General features: G+C 43.1%; 1 protein-coding gene across 1 annotated transcript in view; it reads right to left on the bottom strand.

Moving 5' to 3' along the window:
• LOC121856330 (patj homolog) overlaps positions 1-22,825 on the bottom strand; it is a 170,078-nt gene that overhangs the window by 57,525 nt on the left and 89,728 nt on the right. Inside the window, exons 4-6 of the mRNA XM_042351808.1 lie at positions 14,411-14,545; positions 9,366-9,533; positions 7,631-7,834 (exon numbers count right to left, since the gene is read on the bottom strand). Of these exons, the coding sequence (XP_042207742.1) occupies positions 7,631-7,834; positions 9,366-9,533; positions 14,411-14,545 (507 nt within the window). The remainder of the gene's footprint in view (positions 1-7,630; positions 7,835-9,365; positions 9,534-14,410; positions 14,546-22,825) is intronic.

Here is a 22,825-nt window from a genome sequence, read left to right as displayed (position 1 = left end):
TCAATGAAGCATTCTAAGGGGTAGCTCTATTAAGGCTTCTAAGGGATGGTTCCAATAAGCTTTCTAAGGGGTAGTTCTATTAAGCTTTCTAAGGGATGGTTCCAATAAGCTTTCTAAAGGAATGGTTCCAATAAGCTTTCTAAAGGAATGGTTCCAATAAGCTTTCTAAGGGATGGTTCCAATAAACTTTCTAAGGGATGGTTCCAATAAGCTTTCTCATGGGTATTTCTATTAAGCTTTATTTAAGGGATAATTTAGTTAGCTAATCACCATCTCCCCGTGCCACAGATCCGCTAATGGTTGCAAAAAAGAGCATTACCATTCAATTAGCAACTATGCAATATTTGACGGGTAATAAGAGGCTGGGTGGACAGAAGGTACAGTGTGTCTTCTAGAGTGAGGGTAAGGGGGGTAATCAAAGACTTAACACACGTGGTGAGGGAAAGTAAACAGTGATAGCGACTTGACCTGACATTGAAAGTAACATACGTAACGTAAGTAACATTTAATACAGTGAAAGTAACATCTCTACAGTAAAAGTAACGTTAATACAGTGAAAGTAACATCGCTACAGTAAAAGTAACGTTAATACAGTGAAAGTAACATCTCTACAGTAAAAGTAACGTTAATACAGTGAAAGTAACATACGTAACGTAAGTAACATCTAATACAGTGAAAGTAACATCTCTACAGTAAAAGTAACGTTAATACAGTGAAAGTAACATCTCTACAGTGAAATTAACGTTAACACAGTGAGACTAACGTTAATATAATGAAAGTAACAATTATACAGTGAAAGTAACATACAGTAAAAGTAACAATTATACAGTGAAAGTAACATACAGTAAAAAAGTAAACAAATTATAGCAGTGAAAGTAACAGCAACACAGTGAAAGTAACTCCAGAATGACAACCTAACTTACTACATTCATTGTAAACCCAAACACCACCATATCCGTGCGCCTCGCCCGGTATCAGCCCAATTTAACCCAAAACAACCATAATTAACATGTTAACAACTCTCTATGATTAAAAACTAACTTAACCATAATACTCGAGATATATTACGCCTTGATTAAAGTTTGGAGGAGGGCTGAAGCTAATTGGGTATTTGGAGGAAGAAAGTTAATTTTATATATCTTGTGTGTTGATGGAATTAATTGGAGGGATGGGCTTTTGGAGGTGGGAGTTGGAGGTGGTGTTGGAGGTGGGGTGTTGGAGGGAAGGGTTGAGGTGGTTTGGAGGTGGGAGTTGGAGGTGGGTGTTGGAGGGATGGGTTGAGGTGGGTGTTGGAGGGGTTGGATTTTAGAGGTGGGTTTTGGAGGGGTGGAGTTTGGAGGTGGGTGATGGAGAGGTGGGCTTTGGATGATAGGAGAGGAAGGAGGAGGGAGGTGGGAAGGCAGGGGAGGGGTGAAGAGGAGGAGGGTGAGAGGGTAAGAGGTTAGGTGAGGTGGAGAAAGATGGGAGGTGGAGGAAAATGAGAGGGGGGGAGGGTGAGAGGGAGGAGGAGGAAGATAGGTGGGGTTAGGTGGAGGGGAAAGGTAGGAGGGGAGTGGGAAGTTACGAGGGTGGGGGGTGTGTCTCTCTCTCTCTCTCTCTCTCTCTCTCTCTCTCTCTCTCTCTCTCTCTTTGTGTTTTTATTTCACTCAATTTTGTTTTAATATAATACAAAGTTGAGATAATTGTCATAGTCACACACAAACACACAACGCTAACAAACCCATACAAACGATTAAAGTAAACACCCATATACATTACACACAAACACACACAATCACGTAAGACAAACACTCATACACAAGCATTTACATAATCACTCATACAAACATACACAAGAATTAAACATAAATTCAAACATAAAATACAAACTCACACAAATACACACTAAACACTCATAGAGACAAACACAAGCACATATACAAACAGTATACTGAAACACAAACACTTACATAGACATACACCCATACAAACAGAAAAAGAAACACACAAATACATACACACATTCAAACAAACAGAACGAAGACATACATATACATACACTCAAACAAAGAAACACACAAACACATACTGTGCATATACACACACTTAAACAAACAGAACAACAAACACATACAGATACACACACTCAAACAAACAAAACAACAAACAGAACAAACACATACATACACACTCAGACAGACACTAAACAAACACACAAACAAACAAACCCAAAATACAGCCAGGTGTGTAGGTCCTCATTTGCATATTCATCTGCATACGTTTTAATTCCACCTCGACACTGATATTAATGAGAGAGAGAGAGAGAGAGAGAGAGAGAGAGAGAGAGAGAGAGATAATAGGAGACAGACAGATAGACACAGACAGACAGACAGACACACAGACAGACAGACAGACCCCTCAAACACCTCCACAACATCAACCTATACGATCAGACACCACACACACCTGACTGACTGCTACCATGAGCCATTAAACACCTGAATTACGGGATCCAATTACCCAAGATAAACATACAGTACGTCACTCTCAGGGCCAAACTCATATACCCAGAATCGTAACCCAAAATACATGTTAAAATATAGTATCTGGTTAGGTTGGGTTAGGTTAGGTTAGGTTTGGTTAGGTTGGGTTGGATTTGGTTAGGTGAGGCTAGGTTGATATATGTTAAGAGCAAGTTAATATTAGTGGGTCTGATGAGGTTAGGTTAAGGTTAGGTTAAATTGAGACGTGTTAAGAGTAATGGAGGGAGGGAGAAGGAAGAGAGGGAAGAGAAGGAGAAAAAAGAGAAGGAAGGGAGGCAAGGAGAGGAGGAGTTGGGAGAGAAGGGAAAGAGGGAGGGAGAGAAGAGGAGAAGGGAGAGAGGATGAGAAGGTAGAGTGGGGAGGGAGGGAGGAAGGCCCACTGCCAATGCATGCCAATAAGGTCAAACCTTCCAACATGAGTCAGTCTTTCATAGTACCGAAATTTACAACCACGCCCGCCAACACGCCCATCCACCCACCCACCGTCATCCACCCTCAATCACGTCTACACCCATCCACCGACCCAGCTACCCACCGTCATCCACCCTCCCTCATGCCTACAACTACCCTCACGACCACACCCACTCATCCTCACGCCCACCCCTCCACCCATTCTACCACCATCCCTAACACCTAACCCCATCAACAAGCACCTCACGTGTGTTTGGGTCGATAAATAAGTACCTCACGTGTGTTTGGGTCGATAAACAAGTACCTCACGTGTGTTTGGGTCGATAAACAAGTACCTCACGTGTGTTTGGGTCGATAAACAAGTACCTCACGTGTGTTTGGTATAAACAAGTCTCACGTGTTTGGCCGATAAACAAGCACCACGTGTGTTTGGGTCGATAAACAAGCACCACGTGTGTTTGGGTCGATAAACAAGCACCTCACGTGTGTTTGGGTCGATAAACAAGTACCTCACGTGTGTTTGGGTCGATAAACAAGCACCTCACGTGTGTTTGGGTCGATAAACAAGCACCTCACGTGTGTTTGGGTCGATAAACAAGTACCCTACGTGTGTTTGGGTCGATAAACAAGCACCTCACGTGTTTTTCGATAAACAAGTACCTCACGTGTGTTTGGGTCGATAAACAAGTACCTCTGCAAGTCACGTGTTTGGGTCGATAAACAAGCACCTCACGTGTGTTTGGGTCGATAAACAGCACCTCACGTGTGTTTGGGTCGATAAACAAGCACCTCACGTGTGTTTGGCGATAAACAAGCACCTCACGTGTGTTTGGGTGATAAACAAGTACCCTCACGTGTTTGGGTTGATAAACAAGTACCCCACGTGTGTTTGGGTGATAAACAAGCACCTCACGTGTGTTTGGTCGATAAACAAGCACCGTTCACGTGTTTGGGTCGATAAACAAGTACTCACGTGTGTTTGGGTCGATAAACAAGACCACCTCGCGTGTTTGGGTCGATAAACAAGCACTCACGTGTTTGGGTCGATAAACAAGCACCTCACGTGTGTTTGGGTCGATAAATAAGCACCTCTACGTGTGTTTGGGGTCGATAAATAAAATACCTCACGTGTGTTTGGGTCGATAAATAAGCACCTCACGTGTTTGGGTCGATAAATAAGCACCTCACGTGTGTTTGGGTTGATAAATAAGCACCTCACGTGTGTTTGGGTCGATAAAAACGTGTTTGGTCGATAACACCCACGTGTTTTGGGTCGATAAATAAGCACCTCGTGTTTGGGTCGATAACCTGTGTTTGGGAAGCACCTCACGTGTTTGGGTCGATAAATAAGCACCTCACGTGTTTGGGTCGATAAACAAGTACCTCACGTGTTTGGGTCGATAAATAAGCACCTCCACGTGTGTTTGGGGTCGATAAATAAATTCACGTGTGTTTGGGTCGATAAACAAGTACCTCACGTGTGTTTGGGTCGATAAATAAGCACCTCACGTGTTTGGGTCGATAAACAAGTACCTCACGTGTTTGGGTCGATAAATAAGCACCCCACGGTGTTTGGGTCGATAAACAAGTACCTCACGTGTGTTTGGGTTGATAAATAAGCACCTCACGTGTGTTTGGGGTCGATAAATAAATACCTCACGTGTGTTTGGGTCGATAAGTAAGTACCACGTGTGTTTGGGTCGATAAATAACTAAGAATAGTGTAGTACAGTACAGTACAATATGGTGGCACTATAGTACAATATGGCGGCAGTATAGTAGTGAAGTGTGGTGATAGTATAGTGCAGTATAGTACAATACGGTGTCAGTATAGTGCAGTAGTAAGACACACACACACAACATCACGGCCTCAGAGTGGGTGGGTGAGGCAGTTCATCACGATTATATTCTGAAGGTTGAGTCTCAAAGTTATGACGTATGGAGAAAGTGCTAACAACAACAACAACAACAACAACGTGGGGGGAAATGATGATGGTATGTAGAAAAAGGAGAGGAAGAACACACAATGAAGAGAAGAAAAGAGAAGACGTGGAGGAAGAAGGGGAGGTGAAAACGAATAGAAAAGAGGAAGACACACACACAGGAAAGGTAAGAGCGAGACAAGGAAGATGATGAAAGCGTACAGAAGAATATGTAGACAACCAGAATCTTCCTAAGAGTACTGAAGACAAAAAGAGACAATTCCCCCTAACTTTGGTGAAGACAAGGTGTGGGGTGGCAACTTGGGGCTGGGATATACCAATAAATATTCATGTTTCTCACAAAGTTTGTCAATAAAACCTTTTAGATAGGACCAGATACCCATGAAGGCCTGGATAACGACCACGACGACCAACTTCACCCCACCACTACCCCACCCCACCACCACTACCCCACCCCACCACCACCCCCACTTCCCCCTTTAGCACTACCAGGGGTGAAAACAATTGCTCAAGAAAATAGCTACTTACAAGGAAATTCAAGACAAATTTTCAGTATAAAAACAATTTAAGGTTTTTTTTTCTCAAGATATAAGGAAAAATTCCCCCCACCCATCTATGTATCCACTGAACAAACCAAAACAATATACACCGGACACTCAAACACCCAAGACAAGAAGGGAAGACTAAAGACAAGAGGACTTAAGTGATTCAAGACAAGAGTGGGCCCAGGCAAGACACCCTGTTTAACCTATGCACGAGGACACACACTGCTCCCTGGCCAAGCTATATACAGACAGGTTTTCACTTCCACTCAATCTTAAACAAAATCGTACGTCAATTTTGGTTATTTGTTTACTTAAGGTACCGGATTCTCTAATGATCATATACCAAATCATAAAATGTTAAGGGTGGTAATCAGTAAAAAAAATCGTCATTTTTTTAAGGGAAACAATAAACTAGAGGATTATTTAGTTAAGGTACCGGATAGACTCCCGAGGGGTTGTGACACACTCATGTCCGTGCTGACCTATAGCATGATGGGGTCAACTCAAGAGGTTCAGAGGTCACACACACCGATATGACTAGTAGTATGGAGAGAGAGAGAGAGAGAGAGAGAGAGAGAGAGAGAGAGAGAGAGAGAGAGAGAGAGAGAGAGAGAGAGAGAGAGAGAGAGAGAGAGAGAGAGAGAGAGAGAGAGAGAGAGAGAGAGAGAGAGAGAGAGAGAGAGAGAGATGTATTATAGAAAGGTATGTGTGGTAACGAAACAGACAGCAAGCGAAGCAGAGAAGAGATAGAAGTGAGAGATAATCCTGACGTCAGCAGCCGAACAGCGCCATAGGGAGTCAACCTGAGGAAATTATTGACCAGTGACATAAAGAGGACGAGTGCCATGGGTGTGACCTAACCTTCACCCCTGACCCCTCCCCTTCTCTGACCCTTCCCTCCCTGACCCCTCCCTGGCACCATGTACATTGGATGGGGTTACCTTCTACTGCCGTGTCACGATGTTCGCAATGGTGGTGTTGGGGGTGAATAAATACCGCTTTGGCTCCTCTGTGTGTGTGTCAGAGGTGAGGGAAAGGGCGGGAGATGATTGGATAAGAGACGGGAAGGGAGGATGGGAGAGGAAGAGAGGAAGAGAGGAAGAGAGGAAAGGAGGGAGGGGGAGAGAGAGAAGATGGAAGGGGGGTGAGAGTGTAGATAGGAAGGGGGGAGGATGGAAGAGAAAGAGGAAGGGTGGAAAGGAGGAAGGTAAAGGAGGATATAGATGAAGTACATTTCTAGACACACCCTTAGTAGTACTCGTTATATCGCCATTGTAGTACAAACATCACATCCTTACATCATTAGTACATCATTACATCACCCTTAACGAGCATCTAAATGGTAGCTCACCCCTTAAGGTAGTACATTATTACATCATTACAGTACACCCAAGAGCGAATATAAAGTACCTGTATAAATATTACTGTACACCCAAACAATCGTAGTAGCATAACAGTGTACAAAAAAGACTATTCAGCGAGGTACGATTGGTATTCCCTTTGTAGTACAGTACAGTATAGCACAAAGTACACCTCAGAAAAAGGCGCCCAGTGGTACCTTTCGTGGAGTACATTATTACATTACATCCCACCTGAAGTAACAAGAGATTACCCAAACCTAAAGAGTACATTTAGTACATCCCCAACAGAAAAATACACCAAGTGGTAGAGTACTCACCTTTGTAGTACATCAGAGTACATTTCACAGTACATTCCACCTAAATTGAGACATCTATCCGTATTTACCTAACAGTAACACCCCCAACAGAAGCTTCTAACAGTAACACCCCCAACAGAAGCTTCTAACAGTAACACCCCCAACAAAAGCTTCTAACAGTAACTCCCCCAACAGAAGCTTCTAACAGTAACACCCCCAACAAAAGCTTCTAACAGTAACACCCCCAAAATAAGCTTCTAACAGTAACTCCTCCAACAGAAGCTTCTAACAATAACACCCCCAAAATAAGCTTCTAACAGTAACTCCCCCAACAGAAGCTTCTAACAGTAACTCCCCCAAAATAAGCTTCTAACAGTAACTCCCCCAACAGAAGCTTCTAACAGTAACTCCCCCAAAATAAGCTTCTAACAGTAACTCCCCCAACAGAAGCCTCTAACAGTAACACCCCCAATAGAAGGCTGAAACAGTCACACCCCCAACAGAAGGCTCAAACAGTAACACCCCCAAACAGATAATCAACGGCAGTACTCACCCTGGGTAGCGTGTCGGGGTCGTCATTGGTGTAGGGTGTCAGGACGCCGTTGGTGGTGGCAGGTCCGGCAGCGACAGCGAGGGTAGGGAGGAGGGAGGAGGAAGAGGCAGGGGGAAAGCCGTTCGGAAGGCCACTCAGTCGACGCTCCAGTTCTTCGGGGTCGTTCAATACACGGGTCTCCACGATGGGCGCCGACCTGCCCACCTGTAGGGTTGATGGACGTTTACAGGTGAGTTAATTAGGATGAGTTAAGTGAGGTAAACGATCAGTTAAGTGGGTTACATGAAGTAAATGATGAGTTAAGTGAGGTGAATGACGAGTGAAGTGAGGCAAGTAAGGCAAACGATAAGTGAAGTGAGTTAAATAAGGTAAATGATGAGTGAAGTGGTGAAGAAAGTGAGTTAAGTGATGAATAAAGTGAGTTAAGTGATGAATAAAGTGAGTTAAGTGATGAATAAAGTGAGTTAAGTGATGAATAAAGTGAGTTAAGTGATGAATAAAGTGAGTTAAGTGATGAATAAAGTGAATTAAGTGATGAATAAAGTGAGTTGATGAAAGTGACTGCATTTTAAAGTAAAGTTAAATAATATTAAATCAATTTTTCGTATTTTTTTAACAAAGTTCTTAACGATGCGATATTAACCTAACCAACCTAACCTAAACTAACCAACCTAACCTAAACTAACCAACCAACCTAACCTAACCTAAACTAACCAACCTAACCTAACCTAACCAACCTGTTAAGTGATGAATAAAGTGAGTTAAGTGATGAATAAAGTGAGTTAAGTGATGAATAAAGTGAGTTAAGTGATGAATAAAGTGAGTTAAGTGATGAATAAAGTGAGTTAAGTGATGAATAAAGTGAATTAAGTGATGAATAAAGTGAGTTGATGAAAGTGACTGCATTTTAAAGTAAAGTTAAATAATATTAAATCAATTTTTCGTATTTTTTTAACAAAGTTCTTAACGATGCGATATTAACCTAACCAACCTAACCTAAACTAACCAACCTAACCTAAACTAACCAACCAACCTAACCTAACCTAAACTAACCAACCTAACCTAACCTAACCAACCTAATCTCTCTCACTCAGTTTCCTACCATCAATCAGAAAATAATACAAACTCTCTCTCCTCCCCCCCTCTCTCTCTCCCCCCCTCTCTCTCTCAGGTCCATCAAGACTCGCCCCCCTCTCTCCCCCCCTCTCTCTCTCAGGTCCATCAAGACTCGTGAGTGTCATTACCCAGGAGCCTTTAAAGTTAAATGGGCGTGGAGAGAGAGACACGCCCACACCTGTTTGTCTTTCTCAACACGTCTGTCATTTCCACACCTGTCTGTCGTTTCCACACCTGTCTGTCGTTTCCACACCTGTCTCTGGTTATCCACACCTGTTTGTCGTTCTCCACGCCTGTTTGTCTTTCTCAACACCTGTCTGTCATTTCCACACCTGTCTGTCGTTCTCTCCACACCTGTTTGTCGTTCTCTCCACACTTGTCTGTCGTTCTCCACACCTGTTTGTCGTTTTATCCACACCTGTTTGTCGTTCTCTCCACACCTGTTCGTCGTTCACCACATCTATCTCTGGTTCTCCACACCTGTTTGTCGTTCTCTCCACACCTGTCTGTCATTCACCACACCTGTCTGTCATTCACCACACCTATATGATAAGAATAGTAACCTGACAGTGACCTAACTTAACCAGGTACATGTGCCACCAGGTAATTGGATACTCACCTGCCTGACCTGGAAGTCCGGTGAGGTGGGTTCGATAGGCCTGGCGACAACGAGGCGAACGTGTGAGCCAGACTGGCGAAGCACAGCGGCCACCTGGTCGCTGCCCATCCCTCGCAGGTTGACCTCTCCGATCTGCAGGATGTGGTCACCTGACTGAAGCCTGGCGTCCTGTAGGAGAGGTAAGGATGGCGGGGATGAGACGGGGAGATATCCTGTGACCTTCAAGTTACAATGGACTGTGAGATTTACAGTATAACACGTCTATGACAGCAGTGAGATGGAATTACAGCAAAACAAATACACTACAGCAGTGAAAGTTACAGCGCAACACATCTATTACAGCAGCGAGACAGAATAACAGCAGAACACATCCATTACAGAATTAACACAATAACAGCAACACCTCTTTTACAGCAATAACATAGAATTCATCAATAAATAAGCTTTGATTCCGGTCACAACACTAAGATGGAAAATTGGCTTTGCAGAGTTAAACGAAAAATATTGATAATCGTATTAATAACAGAGAATCAGTGAGAGACAACAGGCGTGGGAAAAGTCTCTCAGTTGAGTAATAGGAAATAGTGAGAGAGAATTAGAGAGAGTGAGAGACATTTTAAAACTACTTCACATCCCTAAAATAAAAAACCGTGACCCCAAAAAGGAAATTATCTAACAAAAAACCAGGAATCCCTTAAATAAAAAACCGACTCTTAAAAAAAAATAAACCCCTTTAAAAACAAAAGCATTTAAAACAAACCCAAAATCTCTCGCTAAACATAAAATACCTAACCCCTTAAAAATAAAAAATCCTAAAAACCCTTAATAAACACAAAACAAAACCTTACCCCCTTAATAAAACAAAACCAAAAGCCACTAATAAACAAAACCAACAACATAAAAAACCTAAACCCCTTAAAAACAAAACCAAAACCTCCTAAAACAAAAACCACTAATAAACAAAATCCACAACATAAAAACAAAACCTAAACCTCCTCAAACAAAAACAAAAGCCATTAAAAAAACCCAAACAAGTCACACAAAACAAGAGTTGAGAATAAAAGAGAGAGTCGAGCAAGAGTGATGCACTACCACCCATTATTGTCCCTGCAAGACCTCGATCAGTCGACCACACCTGCACGAGTCGACCCTCCTGGCTTTATGAGTTCCTCGTGGGGTATACAGTCTTTTGTGTCTGTGCGTCTGTTAGTGTCTGTCTGCCTGTGCGTCTGTCAGTGTCTGTCTGCCTGTGCGTCTGTCAGTGTCTGTCTGTCTGTGCGTCTGTCAGTGTCTGTCTGTGCGTCTGTCAGTGTCTGTCTGCCTGTGCATCTGTCAGTGTCTGTCTGTCTGCCTGTGCATCTGTCTGCAGTGTCTGTCTGCCTGTGCGTCTGTCAGTGTCTGTCTGTCTGTGCGTCTGTCAGTGTCTGTCTGTGCGTCTGTCAGTGTCTGTCTGCCTGTGCATCTGTCAGTGTCTGTCTGCCTGTGCGTCTGTCAGTGTTTGTCTGTCTGTGCGTCTGTCAGTGTCTGTCTGCCTGTCTGTGCATCTGTCAGTGTCTGTCTGCCTGTGCGTCTGTCAGTGTCTGTCTGTCTGTGCATCTGTCAGTCTGTCTGTCTGCCTGTGCATCTGTCAGTGTCTGTCTGCCTGTGCGTCTGTCAGTGTCTGTCTGTCTGTGCATCTGTCAGTGTCTGTCTGTCTGCCTGTGCATCTCAGTGTCTGTCATCTGTCTGCCTATGCATCTGTCAGTGTCTGTCTGTCTGTGGGTGTGTCTGTCTGGCTGTGCATCTGTCAGTGTCTGTCTGTCTGCCTGTGCATCTGTCAGTGTCTGTCTGTCTGTCTGCTTGTGTGTTTGTGTCTGTCTGTCTGTCAATGTTTGTCTGTCAGTGTCTGTCTGTCTGCCTGTGTGTTTGTGTCTGTCTGTCTGTCAATGTTTGTCTGTCAGTGTCTGTCTGTCTGTCTGCCTGTGCATCTGTCAGTGTCTGTCTGTCTGTCTGCCTGTGTGTTTGTCTGTCTGTCTGTCAATGTTTGTCTGTCAGTGTCTGTCTGTCTGTCTGCCTGTGCATCTGTCAGTGTCTGTCTGTCTGTCTGCCTGTGTGTTTGTGTCTGTCTGTCAATGTTTGTCTGTCAGTGTCTGTCTGTCTGCCTGTGCATCTGTCAGTGTCTGTCTGTCTGTCTGCCTGTGTGTTTGTGTCTGTCTGTCTGTCAATGTCTGTCTGTCTGTATCCTAGTGAGCGGGTAGGAGGCTGGCTGGCTGGCTCATACTCTCATCTTCCTCCTCTTACGACCCCTTCCTCCCCCTCTCCATCTTTCTCCTCCACAACCTCCTTTCCTCCCCACAATCAACCTCTACAGCCCTCCAATCTCCCCCTCTTCCTCCCCATCATGCTCTACACCCCTTCCATCCTCCCTGCCTCTTCCTGCTCCAAGCCCTCCCTTCCTTCCTCCCCCTCATCTAACACGTGTAAGGTCACCGGTAAGGTCCGCCCTGAAGTCTCGTACGTCCCTGGGTCAAGGAGTGGGTCTCAGGGTCATCAGGTTCCCTCACCGGCCCTAATGTTGGGGGGTAATTACACTTCTGCAACTCCTAATGGTGGATTAATTGTTGCCTTGGTTAGGGGAGATTATGGGTGGTGGGTGGCAGGGTGGTATAGTTGGGTGGATGGGAAGGTGGGTGGCAAGAGAGGACCGTTTGGTGGGTGGTAAGGAGGTGCGGGTGGCAGGGTCACGGGTGTCTTCTATGAAAGTGAGTGAGTGAGTGAGTGTGTTAAGCCACCCCACTCATCCACACCCGGCCTGGATGACACCCGCAGATCCCCCCCCACAAGTAGTTCCACCGCAAACCAGACGTCCCAATGTGGGCTTTTGAGGTCGTTAAGGGGGTCCATTAGTGTATTGAACCCCCTATCTCCCTTTAAAGATACTAATTACTGTATGTTTATGTGTGTGTGTGTGTGTGTGTGTGTGTGTGTGTGTGTGTGTGTGTGTGTGTGTGTGTGTGTGAGAGAGAGAGAGAGAGAGAGATAAACACACACACACACAGGGACTGGCCACGCCCTTCTGTAAGTGATCACACAGGTGGGAGCTGGACCAGGTGTCTGTCTACTTGCACTAATTAGGTGACATTAGGATACGGTACACACCTGACCACGCCCCATATAATGACCCTATCTCGCTTCCCACAATGTTTATTATCGTTCTTTTCTCCTGTTCCCACCATCTTCTTCCATCTGTTATCGTCTCCCTTCTTCTTCCTTATTTTATTGTTATTCCTCCCTTTTCTCACTCTTTCTCTCCTTTGTCTCACATATTGCTTCATTTTCCTTCCCTCTCCTATCCCTTTATTTCTTTTTCTATTCTTCTCTTCCTCTACTACCCCCCTCTCATCTTTCTTTTCCCTTCTCTCTTTCATCTTTTCTCTCCCCTCTCCTCCCTTCTCTCTCTTTCTCGCATCCTGCTTAATCTTCTTCCCCACTTATTCCCTCCCTCCCTTCCTCTCATCTTCTTCTTACACCCTCTTTTCTCCCACCATTCTTTATCGTCTCCTCCTCTTCTTCCTCCCATCTCATTTGTCTCTCATTTCCTTCCCTTCCTTTCCTTTGTCTCAACTTCGGTCTTTCCTCACACCCTATTTACTCTCCTTCCCTCTCCTCCGTTTCTCATGTCGACTTCCTCTTCCCTTCTTTACTTTTTTCTCTACTCTTCCTTTCTCGTTCTTCTCTTATTTTTTCTTGTCTACTCTCTTTATTCAATTCTTCTTTCCCCTCTCCTCCCATATTCCTTAATTCTCTATCCCTCCTAAAAACAAGGCCAGGGGAACGAACGAACGAACGAACGAACGAACGAACGAACACACACACACAGTAAAGTGAAAAAGAAAACATGAAAATAAACAACAAAAATAAAAGCCTAAGAAAAACAATTTAGACGAAAAACCCGAGAAAAAAACCCAGAAAATATAAAATACGAAAACAAACACAAACTAAAAAAAACAAAAACACAAAACCTCATTTTTTTTCCAGCCCAGGTAATTACAATAAATCACAGGTGGTGTAGATTGCCGTGTTTTTCCGCCTCACAGTTTTTGAGTCGCTGAGGTAAATTTATGCACCGACGATCTCATTATTAATTCACAATATCATTAGAAACGAGGAATGTTATAACTGTGTTGTGTTAGGCGTGATTACCTGAAGATTAACCTCCCTAACGCTAACCTATTCTAACCTAACCTGACCAAACGTAAGCTACCCTAACTTAGCCTAATCTAACCTTCCCTAACCTAATTTAACCTACTACACTAACCTAACGTTAATCTAATCTAACTTGACAGTAACCTAACCTAAGCTACCTTCCATAGCCTAACCTAAATTAACCAAACCTAACCAAACCTAACCTAACCTAACCTAAATTAACCTAACCTAACCCCATCTAGTAGCCTTAGGGTGGTTAATCTTCAGGTGAGTCTTCCTTTACCCCACACTAATGGATGACGGTAAGGGACCCACCACGCGTGTAATATAACTGGGAATTAATTAAAAACATAATCTAGGAATTAATTGAGAATCTGGGAATTAAGTACAAAAATAAAGTATAAATCTGGGAATTAAATATAAAAAGAATCAATCTCGTTAATAAATAAAAAAAATAATTATAAATCTGGGAATTAAAAATAAAGTAAAATAAATCAAGGATTATACTCGTAGAAAAATAATTGACCTGACTGAAAATTAAATACTAAAAATATCGAGAATTTGGCAATTGGAAAAAAATATCGAAACTAGGAATTATAAATCTATACACAGTGATTTAAATTGGCGAATAAATCACACAAATAAAACACCAAAACAATGACAAATAAACAATAACAAGAATAGATCATAAACAAGAGAAGGTGGCAATAAAAGAAAGATGGAGAGACGGCAGTAATCAACTAAAGAGAGAGAGAGAGAGAGAGAGAGAGAGAGAGAGAGAGAGAGAGAGAGAGAGAGAGAGAGAGAGAGAGAGAGAGACCAACAATAAACCAGGTCATAACAGGTGTAAGTCTACTCACCCTGTCAGCGACGCCTCCAGGTAGGATGGTCTTAACCACCACACCTGTCGACCTGCCGCCGATGATGCCGAAGCCCAGGCCAGACCCATCGTTGATTAGGTCTATCACCTCCACCTGAGCCCACTCCGTGTTAAGCTGTGGGCAGGAGAGGAACACTTGAGATGGCTGTGTATAATCCATTGATGTTAATACTATTACTACTGTTACTACTACTATTACAACCTACTGTTACTACTACTATTAAACCTACTATTACTGTTAACTACAGGTTGACAACCCTTTATCCGAAATTCCAAAAACCGAAAAGCTCTAAAAACCTTAAGTTTTTTTGTGGGTCATTGTTTTTTTGTTTTTTTCCAGGGATTATTAGCCCACCCAGGCATAGATCACTGACCCACATCGGGGCCTGGGCGAAAATTAAATAGTAATAATAATTATAATAATAATAATTATTCATAGTAAATAAAAATTTTAATAAAAATACACCAAAATACAATAATAATGATTACAATAATAATAATAAAATATAATAATAAAATAATAATAATACAGTAAAGAAATACAAGAATGAAAAAAAGATCAAAAATGAGAAACATGACCTACCTGTAGACCTATGAATTATTATTATTATTATAATTTTTATTATATTTTCGATCCCCAGGCCCCAATGTGGGTCAGTGATCTATGCCTGGGTGGGCTAATACACATAAAAAAAAAACCCCTAACCATTCTGAAAACCGAAATGCCTCTGGCCCCAAGGATTTCTGATAAAGGATTGTCAACCTGTATTACTATTGCTACTGCTGGTCTATTACTATCGCTACTATCACTGTTACTACTATTATTTCTCTATTAATATCACTACTACTACTATCACTACTACCACCACTGTCACTACTATTATCAATACTACTATCACTACAATTACTACTCCTACTACCGCTACTACTACTACTATCGCCACCACTACTACCGCAATAACTCACCATTATGAACTGAACACACCATATAATCCACTTAACCACCATATACTATACAAAATATATATCAAAGCTAAACCAGACAAAAAAAACAACGATTTATTTGTTTACAGGGATGAGTTAGGCCCACCGTTAATCGACTGTAAACACAATAGGGTGAGCATCCAAGTGTAAACAGATATAAACCCTGTAAACAAGGGTGGGATGGAGGGCCGAGGTCACTGTAAACAAATACTGATAAATGGAAGTTATATTTAGACCGATATTAAACAAAAGATTAATATCATCATAATATCGGAACTATAATTACTTGGAGGTAAATAACAAACCAAATATCGGGTTCTGTTATCGGTATTTCAATCTTATCGGCATAGCAATCAGATATTGTTACATTCAGTACATCTTATGGTAGAGGATAAAGTTAAAGATATCGGAAAATCAACCACTTGCAGCCAGAGACAAAAATCCTGCGGTTAGTTATCGGTATATCGTCCTTATCGCCCCCGTGTGCCGATATCGTAACACTCGTCCTATTGAAATATTTAAGCGATCACGTTAAGATTAGGCACCCCAGCTTATTTCTACTTAAGATTAACAACCCTAAGATTAACCTAACAATCTAACCTAACCTAATAACCTAAATATCTAACCTAACAATCTAACCTAATAACCTAACAATCTAGCATAACCTAACCTAATATTAACCTCACTACACCTCACTACCCCTCACCACACCTCACTACCCCTCACCACACCTCACTACCCCTCACCACACCTCACTACCCCTCACCACACCTCACTACCCCTCACCACACCTCACTACCCCTCACCACACCTCACTACCCCTCCACCACCCTACCCTCACCACACCTCACCTCACCACCTCACCACACCTCACCACTCACCTCACCACCCCACCTCACCACCTCACCCCCTCCCACCCCACATCCTCACCACACCTCACCACCCTCACCACACCTCATCTCCCACCACACTCCCCCTCACCACACACCTCCACACCTCACTACCCTCACCACACCTCACTATCACTCACTACTCACTACCCCTCACCACACCTCACTACCCCCCACCACACCTCACTCCTCACTCACTACACCTCACTACCTCCCCACCACACCTCCACCCCTCACCTCCCTACCCCTCACTACACTCACACCTGCTACCCCACCACTCACTCACTACACACCATCCCTCACCACACCTCACCACACCTCACTCACCCTCACCACACCTCACTACCCCCTCACCACACCTCACTATCCCCACTACACCTCACCATCCTCCACCACACCTCACTACCTCCTCACCACACCTCACCACCTCACCACACCTCACCATCCTCACCACACCACTATCCTCACCACACTCACTCACCTCACCACACCTCACTACCCCTCACCACACCACTATCCCCACTACACCTCACTACCCTCACTACATCTCACTACCTCACCATACCTCACTACCCTCACCACACTCACCATCCTCACCACCAATCACCTCAACTCATAAATCCAGGAAACGAGAGAGAGAGAGAGAGAGAGAGAGAGAGAGAGAGAGAACATGAATGAACAAGAAAACCAAAGTGAGGAATAGGGAAACTGGTGATAAACGGTGGAAGACATATGTGAGGGAAAGAAGGGAGAAGGAGAGGAGGCGGAGGAAGAAACTGTGAGTATGTAGTGAGAAAGGTGGAATTAACCAGACAGGAATGAAGATGGAAGAGAGAGAGAGAGAGAGAGAGAGAGAGAGAGAGAGAGAGAGACAGAATGAACATACAGAAAAAATAAATACGAAAGGAAATAAAAAAAGGAAGCAAATGCGAAACAATAAAAATTCATCAACAAAGACAAACAAAGAATAAAAAAGGTGAATGAAAATAAAAGGAAAGCACAAGTAACGGGGAGGGAGAGAGAGAGAGAGAGAGAGAGAGAGAGAGAGAGAGAGAAAGAGAGAGAGAGAGAGAGAGAGAGAGAGAGAGAGAGAGAGAGAGAGAGATTAAATGGAAAGAAAGAAATAGATAAAATACAACAATAAATCAGTGCAAAACGTAAACTCAAAATGATTTATTCACACTGACCAAACAAAGGGAGAGAGACATACGAGATTAACCCTCTCTCTCCTCTCTCTTCCTCACCTTTCTTCCCTTCCCTCTTCTCTCCTCCTCTCTTCTTCCTTATTTCTTTCTTCTCCTCTCTCTCTCCAGACCAGAAAAAGGATTATTGGTTCGTTCTTTTATGTGTGTGTGTGTGTGTGTGTGTGTGTGTGTGTGTGTGTGTGTGTGTGTGTGTGTGTGTCTCTTGTCAGCCAGTGCCTTAAAAACGGGTTAACCATTTTTTTACCAACCTGACACGCGGATTGGATGATGGACGAGGACAAAGTGATTTCATTTGGGAACACGGAGAGGTCAAAGGTCACGGTCAATATTCAGTGCTTATGAACGATCAAGAACGGATGATAGTGGATGAACGACTGAGAACGGATGATAGTGGATGAGAACGACTGAGAACGGATGAAAACGACTGAGAACGACTAAGAAAGTTTAAGAATGACTGAGAACGGATATGAACGACTGAAAACGACTAAGAAATATTGAGAACTACTGAAGACGGATAAGAATCAGTGATAACGACTACGGAGAAAAAGAACGGCTGAGAATGATTAAGAAGATGAACTGTCAACTATGAATGTCTGAGAACGGCTGGGAACGAAAGATAAAGACCGAGATAGATTAAGGACGTCTGAGAACGGATGAGAGCGACTGAGAACGATTAAGAACGGCTGAGAACGATTAAGAAGATGAACGGAATACTAAGAATGCCTGAGAACGGCTGGGAACGAAAGATAAAAAACTGAGAACGATTAAGGACGACTGAGGACGACCGAGAACGGATGAGAGCGACTGAGAACGATTATGAACGGCTGAGAAGAGAGATGGGAGGGAGAATGATGTTGCTGACGTTTGATTAGTAAAGATCATGAACAGTTATGGAGGAGGAGGAGGGAGGAGGAGGAGGAGGAGGAGGAGCTACTGGTGGAGGAAGGAGGAGAGAGAGCTAGTGGTGGTAGTGGAGGAAGGAGAGAGGACAAGGGGCGAGATGGAGGAAGAGAGACGAAGAAACAGAAGGAGAGAGGAGGAAGAAGGAAATAGTCCTCTTAGAAGAGAGAGGAGGAAATGGAGAAGGGAAAGAATTAAGAAGAGTCATTGAATTATGGAGAGTGGAAAGAAGAAGAGAAGATAAATGAGGAGGGGGAAGAGGAAATGAAAGATGGAACATAAACACTGACCGATGGGCAGATTAGAGGAGGAGGAGGAGGAGGAGGAGGAGGAGAGGAGGAGGAGGAGGAGAGAGGAGAGAGAGAGAGGAGAGGAGAGGAGAGAGGAGAGGAGAGGGAGAGAAGAGAAGAGAAGAGAAGAGAAGAGAGGGAGGACGAGAGACCTTAGTAATCATACCAAATATATATTACAATATCTATCTCTATCCATCTATCTATCGATCAATCAATCTATCTAAATATTCCAACAGGACAGCCGACATAGCTCTCCCTGTCCCCTGCCGTGCTGGTCAGTAATCCTCCTCCGGGCTGACAGGGAGGGAGATTAACTCAACTGAGATAATCCAAACTCACCTAACCAGAACAATCGTGGTTTAAGAGTTAAGTTCTGGGCTCGTACGTTAAAGAGGACGACGTGAAGATTAGGCACCCTAGTTTATTTCACCTTATACTGAACCATCCTTACGCTATTCTGAATCAACCTTATATAACAAACTAACCTAACCTAACGCTAATCTGACTCAACCTAATCGAATATAACCTGATATAATATAATCTGATCTATCCTAACCTAACCTAATATAACGATAATCTAATTCAACCTAATCGAACCTAACCTGATAAAACATAAGCTAATCTGACTGAATCTAACCTAATTTAACATAACCTAATCAAACCTAACCTTACGTAACCTAACTTAATCTCACATAACCCAATCTAACCTAATCTAACGTGATATAACTTAACCTAACCTAACGTGATATAACCAAACCTAAGAACTTAATCTAACGTAACCTAACCTGATATAACATAAGCTAATCTGACCTAATCTAACCTAGCATTACGTGACCTAACCTAACCTTAACCTAAGCTAATTTAATATAATATAACATAACCTAATCTAACCTAACCTTACCTAATCTTATATAATAATCTAATCTCATCTAATTTAACCGAAATAAAACTTAATATTCCATTACAATAAAAAAAAACTTTCCTTACAACTCACTTTTTTTTAACAAAGTCTGTAATACTAATTGACAATGGAAGTTTTTTATGACAACTTTGAATTAAAAAATAGATAAACTTTCGTATTCAAAGTATCATAAATATACTTTTTAATTTTAAGTTGAGTTAAACACCCAAAAAATTGTGTTTGTCGGAAAAGTTTTTTTTTTGTTTTTTAATAATTAATTCGTGGTAATTGGTGGTGGATGTGCATTAAAAGTTTTATTGTACGAAAGTAGTTTAAACAGGTGAGGGATCTCTCTCTCTCTCTCTCTCTCTCTCTCTCTCTCTCTCTCTCTCTCTCTCTCTCAGCCTACCCAGCTCTAAACGGGTACCTAATCAAGTGATAGTGATTGAGTACAGTCACAATTAAAGTACACGACGTCATCACACAGAGTACATGACGCCAACACCGACAGTTAGAGTACGCAAAGAGGCAGTAAGTGTCAATGGGCAGCAGTTAATTGGGTAATTACTAATAGTCGATGACCTACCTGGACGGTAATAGTGGAATTAGGTCAGAAAATACTGCAGTTTGTTTCTTAATGTGTTTACTTGTTAGGACAGGTTAGATAGGATTACCTTATGTTATATCAGGGTTGGTTAGGTTAGATTAGGTTGAGTTAGGTTAAGTTACGTTAGATTTGGTTTAGGTCAGGTCAGATCAGGTTTCAAGAGGATTAGGTTAGATAAAGATTAAATGAAGTTGGTTAGATTAGTTTAGGTTTGGGGTAGGAAAGGTTAGGTTAGCTTAAGGTTAGGGCTGGATTGGGTTGGATTAAATTAGGTTAGTGATAGGATAAGTTAGATCAGGTTTGGGGTGGGTTAGATTAAGTGAAGAATATGTAAAGTTAGATTAGGTTAACTTAATCAACGGTAACTTCCCTCCGTCAGTAAACTAGTGAGTAAATCAAATCTAGATCGGCATATATGGAGCTAACTGACGCAGATGGCAATGGAGTCTGTTGGTTGCCATGACGACCCCTCCCTTTACACTACAGCCTCTCGGAACATGGCCCTTATTATGGCCCTCCGTGGAGTCGCTAATGGGCCACCAAACACCTACAGGTAATGGTGAAGGGGGGGGAGGGGAGGTGAGGGTGGTAGTGGTGAGGGAGGGTGGTGGTGAGGTGAGGGTGGTAGTGGTTGGGGGTGAGGGTGGTGGTTGGGGGGTAGAGGGTCGTAGAGGTGATGATAGTGGTGAAGGGTGGTAGTGGTGAGGGTGGTAGTGTGGATGGCAGTAGTGGTGAGGGTGGTAGTGGTGGCAGTGGTGAGGTGAAGGTGGTAGTGGTGAGGGTGGTAGTGGTATGCGGGTAGTGGCCTGAGGATAAGAGTGAGAGGGGTAGTGGCGAAGGAGGACAAAGGAAGAGAGGTGAAGATTGAAGACACATAAAAATAAGAGTTGATGAAGACGAATAAACAGAGGAAGAAGGAAAGTAAGAGTGAGGGAGAGTAGGATCTTCACACACACACACACACACACACACACACACACACACACACACACACACACACACACACACACACACACACACACACACCATTGGCAACTCTGGTCAACAATCCTGTTCACCTGCAGATTCTCAAAACCCTCTTGCTAAATCTCACCCTTATGTTACAAACCCAAAAAAAATATGGTTTCTCAGATATTATTAAACTTTCCTTTAGCTAAATGTGAGAACGTGTCTAATAGGATGACTACAGACCCCAAACATAATAGGTCTAGTTCCACAGGGGCCCCAGCACAGTTCCACAGTTCCCAGCACACTCCCCAGTCATACACAGGTCCAGTTCCACACAAACCCCAATAATACTAATAGGTCCCCAGTCATACACAGGGGTCCAGCTAGGCCCCAATACTACACAGTCCCCAGACATAATAGGGTTCAGTTCCACAGACCCCAGCACTAAGTCCCCAGCTCAAGTAATAGGGCTCAGTTCCAACAGGCCCCAGTACTAAGTCCCCAGTCATAATAGTCTAGTTCCAATAGCCCAAAGCCAAGTCTCCCCAGTCATAATAGGTCTAGTTCCAATAGGACCTGTAGTACCAAGTCCCCAGTCATAATAGGGTCTAGTTCCACAGGTCCCAGTACTGGCCAGACCCCAGTCATACAGGTTCAGTTCCACAGGCCCAGTAAGTCCTCAGTCATAATAGGTTCAGTTCCACAGTTCTAGTACTTAATAGGACTTGAGTCATAATAGGTCCAGTTCCACCGGCCCCTGTAAGTCCCCAGTCATATTACAGGTCTAGTTGCCCCAATAGGCCCCTGTACTAAGTCCCCAGTCATAATAGGTCCAGTTCCAATAGGGCCCCAATACTAGAAGTCCCCAGTCATAATAGGTCCAGTTCCAATAGGCCCCAGTACTAATAGTCCCCAGTCATAATAGGTCCCAGTACTAATAGGCCCCAGTGAGGTTATGTTACGAGACGAGCGCACGAGGATCAGCGCCAGCACAAGCAATCGGTATCGCCTGGCATTCCCCTCCGGCCATCAGTAACACGTTTATGACAGGTACACCACACGATCCTCCGCCTGCCTCTAATGGCGCACTTTTATGACAGGCGTATAAGACAGCTAAAGCTCGGGTTCCGGCACCATTATGAAACTTATTGGCACTTATTGGCACCTGTTGTCATACCAATTTGTATGATTTTGGCCCCAAGAGGCACGGAAACACCGTTACCTGCAAGTCTCACGTTTCAATTACCCTACAAAGTAATATTATACAAAGGGGGGTTAAATGTTATCTTATATTGCCGGTAGGGGGTAAATGTTATCTTATATTGCCGGTAGGGGGTAAATGTTATCTTATATTGCCGGTAGGGGGTAAATGTTATCTTATATTGCCGGTAGGGGGTAAATGTTATCTTATATTGCCGGTAAGGGGAAATGTTATCTTAAATTGCCGGTAAGGGTAAATGAAGTTATCTTAAATTGCCGCCGGTAGGGGGTAAATGTTATCTTAAATTGCCGGTAGAGGGTAAATGTTATCTATATTGCCGGTAGGGGGTAATGTTATCTTAAATTGCCGGTAGGGTAAATGTTATCTATATTGCCGGTAAGGGTAAATGTTATCTAAATTGCCGGTAGGGGGCAAATGTTATCTGGAAATTGCCGGTAGGGGTAAA

This window comes from Homarus americanus, unplaced genomic scaffold (assembly GCF_018991925.1).
Source record: "Homarus americanus isolate GMGI-L3 unplaced genomic scaffold, GMGI_Hamer_2.0 scaffold48220, whole genome shotgun sequence".
NCBI lineage: Eukaryota > Metazoa > Arthropoda > Malacostraca > Decapoda > Nephropidae > Homarus > Homarus americanus.
This window is presented reverse-complemented; position numbering and strand designations above follow the sequence as displayed.